The sequence below is a fragment of the Stenella coeruleoalba genome (assembly GCF_951394435.1).
Source record: "Stenella coeruleoalba genome assembly, chromosome: 19".
NCBI classification, from domain to species: Eukaryota; Metazoa; Chordata; class Mammalia; order Artiodactyla; family Delphinidae; genus Stenella; species Stenella coeruleoalba.
Window position 1 is genome coordinate 60,673,127 of NC_137165.1, and position 7,395 is coordinate 60,680,521.

The 7,395-nt window shown below is 59.5% G+C and overlaps 1 protein-coding gene across 1 annotated transcript; it reads left to right on the forward strand.

The window, feature by feature from the left end:
- Window positions 1-272: 272 nt before the first annotated feature.
- Window positions 273-6,090, forward strand: CACNG5 (calcium voltage-gated channel auxiliary subunit gamma 5; the record flags this gene model as incomplete). The annotated part of the gene is made up of 5 exons (XM_079905898.1): window positions 273-468; window positions 1,952-2,038; window positions 2,946-3,086; window positions 5,485-5,630; window positions 5,833-6,090. 5 exons carry the CDS (start codon window positions 273-275, stop codon window positions 6,088-6,090), a joined length of 828 nt encoding a protein of 275 aa, XP_079762024.1.
- Between the last annotated feature and the right edge of the window lie 1,305 nt (window positions 6,091-7,395).

Genomic DNA, 7,395 nt, shown 5'->3' on the forward strand with positions numbered 1-7,395 from the left:
GGGGCCCCTCGCAGCGGCCTGTCAAGAAAGCTGTGCGTTCCTGACGGGGGGAGGAAGGTGGCATGTCTGTCACCCATGGCCTGACTTCCAGGGAGCCGGCCCGCTGGTCTTCATTCATCCATTCAGCACGGCTGGGGTGACTTTAGTTGCCGCCCAGGGCCCCTCCTCGGAGCCGTGGCCACGACTGCCGGCTCACCCGCTGTCCTGCCGCCAGAGCCCACTCCCTGCTGGTGGCATCGCGGCCGCAGGCCCCCGCGGGATTGTCCAGGAAGATGGGTGCCTGCAGGAGGAAGGCCCTGACCCTGCTGAGCAGCGTCTTTGCCGTGTGCGGCCTGGGCCTGCTGGGCATCGCGGTCAGCACAGACCACTGGCTGTACCTGGAGGAGGGCGTGGTCCTGCCCCAGAACCAGAGCACCGAGACCAAGATGTCCCTGCACTCAGGCCTGTGGAGGGTCTGCTTCCTCGCAGGTAAGGGCGCCCAGGGCTGGGGACAGCCCTGCCCCCAGAGAGGAGCAGCTGCCATCTCACACACCCCGGGGAAGCGACGTCCCTGCTGGAAGGAGGCTGGTCACCGCGGACGATGCTCATGAGCTCTGGGCCTGCTCCCTCCAGTGGCCAGGATCCACTCCAAACTCAAGGCCTGAGTCTCCCTGTCCACTTGGGCAAGTCCTCTCACCCCCGGGACCTGGGTCTTCCCACCTGGAAGATGCCCGTGGCCCCGCTGTCACCACACCGCCCACCCCCAGCTGAGAGAGGCGGCCTCAGCTCCCTGAGTCCTCCGTCGCAGTGCCTCCCCCTTGACTCTGCAAGGCAGGCCCTGTTATCACGTCCGCCTCACAGATGAGGGCAGGAAGATGCAGGGAGGTGAAGCGCAGGCACAGTCACGTTCTGTGAGGGCCCTCTTCCCTCCTTCTCCCCGTGTCCTCATAGGGCAGCAGGGGGAGAGGGAGCTCCACGGGGTCTCTTTTAGAAGGGCACTAATCCCATTCATGAGGGCTTCACCCTTGTGACCTGAGCATGAGGATGGGAAATTCTTAGCACTTTCTCTGTTCCTATGTCTGTGAAATGGCAGGGAGAAAACGCAGGTGCAGGTCTTTGCAACTCTGCCAGATGGTGCAGGCCTTGATCCTGCCCATCAGGGCCTCCTGCCCACTTGCTAGGGCTTCTCTGGAACCCTTGGAGTTGCTACTCCAAGGGCTCTGTCCTTTATCCCTTCATCATGACCCGGAACCAGGCTGCACAAGAAGAGCCTCTCTGTGCCCCGTGAGTCTGGTCAGAAACACCACAGTGGGGTCATGGAGCCTTTCTTGGAGGGCTCTGTAACCCATGTGTGCACGGGACACAGGGAACACTTGTTCCTCCCAGCCTCATGGTAGGGCTTTGGTGGTTGGCGCCCACCCGTATTTAGCAGGGAGGACCGTGGAGGCCTGGCCTCCCCGTGACGTGTTGAGTCTACTTTGGGAATGGCACCCAACACTGACCTCACCTCCCAGTGCCCAGACTGTGTGGCATCCATCTCTGCTTAAATCTGAAGCAGAGTTTGAAGTCACCAGGGTCTGGTTGCCAAAGTGGTCGACGAGGCTTTGGGGGTTCTGCTCCGTGACACCCACACTGGGGCACCTAAGCCAACCACACGCCATCCTTGGTGGAGTCTGTCCCAAAGCCACAAGACGGCCACCGGACACCTGACTCTCCCTTGAGTCTGCAGCGATCGCTTTTCATGCAGCTCTCGGTGCTTCTCTGGGAAAGATGTGATGTCAGGACGGGTGTCCACGTCTGCTGTGGGCCACCAGCTGGGGACGGGGCCCCCTAGGGTTTGAATCCAGCCCAGGTGTAAATACACAGAGGGTCAAACATCCTAGAAGCACCTGGGAATACCGTTTGAATTTGTTAACTTCAAATCCGTGTTCAGAAGGACCCAGAGTGTACGTAGTGGCTCTTGTCTCCGTAGGTGAGGAGCGGGGACGCTGCTTCACCATAGAGTATGTGATGCCCGTGAGCACCCAGCTCGCCTCCGAGTCCACGGTCAACGTGCTCAGTAGGTGCCTCCGACTTTCCAGCCTGGGCCACGGGCTGGACAGGGCAGAGCAGGGCAGAGGGAAGAGGCAGGGTGACTGCTTGTTTCTCAAGAGCCGATGCCCTGAGACTCAGATGCTTGTGCTGGCTGAGCTCACAGAGCTCGCTCTGCCAGTTACTTATCCAGGGTGGTGACAGGTTGCTGGAGTCTCCCATTGCTGTGACCCTGGCAAGCGAGAGGGCATCCATACCCAGTGACTTCCTCTGCTTGGGATGCTCTAACAAAATAGCGCAGGCAAGGCAACTTAGAAGCCACAGAAATTTATTTCTCTCAGCTCTGGAGATTAGAAGTCCAAGACCAAGGCGCCAGCACGGTCACGTTCTGGTGAGGGCCCTCTTCCTGCCTTCTCACTGTGTCCTCACATGGTGGCAGAGGCGAGGGTGCTCTGGGTGTGTGGGGGGGGGGGTCTCTTTCATAAGGGCACTAATCCCTTTCATGAGGGCCCCACCCTCGTGACCTAATAAGCACCTCCCAAAGGCCCCACCTCCTATACCATCACCTTGGGTGTTAGGTTTAGCAAGTGAATTTTGGTGGGGGGGCGGGGGACACAGACGTTCACACCGTAGTACCCAGGGAACTGAACCAGGCTCTCTGGCCCCCAGCGAGACTGACATCATGGCCTTGGCCTCACCAGAGCTGGTTCAGACCCATGTGAACCTGCAGCACAGTTCTGAGTCAGCATAGGCCCTGAAGGCTAAGGGCCAAGGAACGAAAGCCCCACCGAGGAGGGGATGGAGCCCGGGCTGCTCAGGCAGGGCGGGGGCTTGGGGACCAGCTGGTGTACACCGCCAGGAACACTTGACTCGGGAAGGTGAGCACTGAGTGAGGCTACCGGAGGCTGACGGCATCCTTCCATCCCCTCGGTCAGAAATGATTCGCTCGGCCACGCCGTTCCCCCTGGTCAGCCTCTTCTTCATGTTCATTGGCTTCATCCTGAGCAACATTGGACATGTCCGTCCCCACAGGACAATCCTGGCCTTTGTCTCCGGCATCTTCTTTATCCTCTCCGGTAAGTGATGCCGTTTTCGCTCGTGCACTCTGCACTTCTGACATCTGATCCCTAAACCACTCTGCTCTGGGAAGCTCTGGTCCCAGCTGCGGGTCAGCCCCTGCTCAGGACCCGCCGCGTCAGTGGCTCGAGCACAGCTGAGTCCGAGCTGGAGGAGGGTTCTGAGGACCCGGGCCCGTCCATCACCTCTGGAGGAGCAGTGACCTGACAGCTCCCCCTGGGCAGAGCTGGGATGAGAACCCAGGGTCCTCCTCATGCCATGCCATCACTGACGCTTTCCCCTAGTTCCCACTGGTAATGAGTATTCCTTTTTCCTTTTGAGGGCTATGTCTTTGTGTGTTTACATGAAAGAAATACGATCTGCCTTTGGAATGACGGCCTCTTCATCTGCCATCCCTCAGCCATCCTCTAGAGACCCCCTACGCCCTACCCTGGGCTACCCAGGCCCCTTCAGCATGGATCTGTCCTCCTGGACCAACCCCAGACTGTACTGGATCATTCACTCTTTCTTTCGTTTATTCACATGCTGACTCATCCACTCATGTGTCTCCCAGGCCTTAGCACTGGGAGCTGGGATCTCTACCTACAGAAAGGGCAGTGTATTAGGGGACATAAACAAGTGGGCAGGAAACGTGGACCCTGCCTGACAAGGGCTCTGACAGTGTCAGCAAGTACTGTTATGGGGGCCAAGGGCAGCGGCGGAAACTCAGACCAGGAGCTGGTCAGGGACGGCCGCCAGGAGCAGGCGAGATGGAGAGTGAGTAGGAATTAGGTAGAGTGTGAGGTTGGGGTGGGCGGAAGGGAGCCTGGAGGGAAGAGAGAGGATGGAGGCCAGGGGACACTAAGCTCAGTCGTGACTTGTGGTGGCAGGAGCGTCAGGAGGATGTGGTGAGAGGTGGGGGGCGGCAGCCGAGGTCGCCTGGTTGGGTACTTTGTGAGAAGCCTCGGGAGGATTTTAAGCCGATGGATGGATGGACAGATGGATGGATGGACGGATGGATGGATGGATGGACGGATGGCTTGAGTAATGGACGGATGGATGGATGGATGGATGGACAGATGGATGGATGGATGGATGGACAGATGGAAAGAAAAGATGAACAGCTGCCAGCACCAGGCATTCCTGTTGCCGCCCAACTTCCAAGCCACTTTAGGTTCCTTTTCCCAACATTGTCTTGTCAATATAGCTTGGGAGCCAGGTGGCGGTCAGAACACTAGATGCCCAAGAGCTTTTCTTTCTTTCTCCTTCCTTCCATCCAGCCATCCATCCATCCTTCCATCCATCCTTCCATCCATCCATCCATCTAACAAATGTTCATTGAGCACCTGCAGTGTCCTCAGCCCACCCTCTGCACCATGATGTTTCCACCTAGTCCAAGAGATACAGACCCAGGTTAAGCTCTTTCTTTATCAACTTCACAACAGTCAAGGCCACACAGCAGCTTCAAAGCACCTGAGGTTTTTCAGCGGTGGGCAGCAGGACCAGAGATCTCAGACTGAGCTTGGCCACATGAAGTGTTTTAATGACAGCAACAGACAGGGTTCCCTTGGGCCAGCTTCATTCCAGCGTGAGTTAAGTGCCAAGGAAGGCCTGAATCATGCTTGTTTTCCTGTAACATTCATCCTTCAGGATGCCCCAGCTTAATCACGTGAATGGAATTAAAGCTGAGCAGCTCAAAACACAGGAATTAATTGTGTCCTGTTGCAGTTACAGTCACTGATTGACGAGACCGATGCTCCGTCGGTCGTTTGCACAATGGCGGGAGGAGCTTAGGCAGCGCTGGCCCCCTGATGTAACGCTTGCCAGAGCCTGGACCATCTCTCTTTGCCTCTCCTGCCTAACGATCTCAGTAACTGGCCGCACCCAGGGGCAGGTGGGCTGCACAGAGCCACAGTTACAAGACCATCTATCCAGGCTCTGGAGGCCCTGGCTATCTCTGCCAGGGGAGCCTGTGTTATCCCTCAGTTCAGCGGAAGCCACTTGCTAAAGTCAGCGGTTCACACCCTGAGTTCACATGAGCCTTGCCTGGGGAGCACTTAGGACGACACGGTGCCAGGCGCCAGCCCAGGCCACGTGACTCAGAAGGTCCGGGGATGGGGCTCATGGGACGCACATCTAACAGGTGGTTCCGGTGGGGGGGGGGGGGCGGTGAGAACCCTCGGGCTCACCGTGGCTCGGGAGGTGGCTGGACAGAAGCTTTCTCACCTGCAGCCGTCCGCTTTCTAGAAGGTAATGGTCTAAACAGGGCCTTCAGGAGGAGGGCTCCTGCCCTCCCTGAACTCCAGAGTGGGGTCATGGTCACCCAAGGCCGAGGCCTTCTCCCTGAACCCCGAGGGGAGGCGGTGCCCCATCGGCGGCTCCCCGGCTTCCTTGCCGAGCGCCCCTGCCCCCCTGCAGGCCTCTCGCTGGTGGTGGGCCTGGTGCTGTACATCTCCAGCATCAACGATGAGGTGCTCAACAGGACCAAGGATGCGGAGACCTACTTCACCTACAAGTACGGATGGTCCTTTGCCTTCGCCGCCATCTCCTTCCTCTTAACGGAGGTAAACCCTCCCCGCAGGCGGGGCGGGGCGGGGTGCTGCCCCGGGAGGGGGCGGAGGAGGAGGCCACGCCCACCCTGGACCCACCGCTCCCCCGCCCTTAACTCCCGGGCCCCGCCCCGCGCCCGCCTTCGGCCCCCTCGTGCTGTGCTCCCGCGGCTGCGTCCACGGCCAGGCCCCGAGCACGAGCTCCCCCTGCCTGCAGAGTGCGGGGGTGATGGCCGTGTACCTGTTCATGAAGAGGTGCACCGCCGAGGACGTGTACAGGCCTCACCCCGGCTTCTACCGCCCGCGTCTGAGCAACTGCTCCGATCACTCGGGCCAGTTCCTGCACCCGGACGCCTGGGCGCGAGGCCGCAGCCCGTCCGACATCTCCAGCGACGTCTCCCTGCAGATGAACAGCAGCTACCCAGCCCTGCTCAAGTGCCCCGACTACCGCCAGGTGTCTTCCTCCCCCTGCTGAGTCCCCGCCCCGGACTGCCGTGCCCAGACAGCCTTCCCTGCCCCCGCTGCCCTTGGTCTACGGCCCGGCTGTCCCCGTGCTTAGCTGTTTTCACCTGACCCGTGTCCCCTCCCTGCTCGCCCAGAGGAGCTCCTGCAGCCCAGGGGAGCCAGCGAGCGGATGACGGGTTGAGAGCTGGGGGTCCCCCCGCCTCTTGAGTGCCAGTCATTGGGCGCTCTCCTTCCCTGGGAGGGGTGGGCCTTCCAGCTCTGTCTTCCCCGCCGCACCCTACGTCATGGACCCAGGCCAAGGCCAGCTCTGCGATGCCAGGTTCCTTCCAGAGACCCAGCTGGGACTTGGGAGCTTGCCAACTGGCCTGGCCCTCGCGTCGTGATCTGGGCTATGGGGCCGGGAGGTGGCTCTGATCCGGAGCTCTGGCTGCTTCAGAGTCGTCCAGCGCTGTCCTTGTGAAGTCCTCTACCGTGTGGTCACCCCCCGTGTGCCCTGTCCACCCCCCCCCCACCACGGCCTGTGGGTCTTCTTCCTCTTCTCCCAGCAGAACTCAGCTGCCCCAGCTTTGGTCCCCAGCGGGCTGAGAGGGGTCTGAGGCCACCTGATGAAGTGACAAAGAGGTGTTAGTGGCTGATGGTGTCTTAATGTGCGTGGCCCGCAGTAACATATCTAACAAGGGCCTTTAATGCCTTAACCCCAAGCAGTGACTCTGACAGTGAGAACTGCAGAAGGTGGCTGGTCCGGGTTAATACTACCAAGCACTGTTTCAGGCCCGGGGGATGCCGTCCCCACTCACATGGGCAGTATTTCTGGTCCAGGTCCCTAAAGTCTACTCATGTAGACGGACGTCTATACCACCGAAGGAGAAAGAAGGCAGCTTTCAAAGAGGCTGCCTGGGATTTGGAGCTGGTTTTGCTGATGCCTGAGTCTAAGCAAGCCGGACTCAGAATGACCCTGCTGCTCTCCTGAGGATGCCTGCCGACACCGGGGGTTGCCAGTTTAATCCTAATACAGGGCAGCATCTGCTTCCTGGGTATGGGGCGTGTGTAGGCAGGGACGCCTCCAGAAGATGAGGTGGCGTGATGCCCGTTTTCCGAGCAGGAAACCTGAAGCCCCTTCCGTGAAGTTCACAGAGGGAAACGGGAAAGGCCCAGTGCTGGACGGGACCCCCTCAGGTCTCCACGCGTCTTCTCGCACGCCCACTTTGGGATTTGAGGCTTTGAGTAGCAAAACAACGCCAGGCTGTCTGCTGTGTATTTTTGCCACACCAGCTGTTCACCCTTTCTCTTGCTCTTTTTTTAAGACAGCATTCAG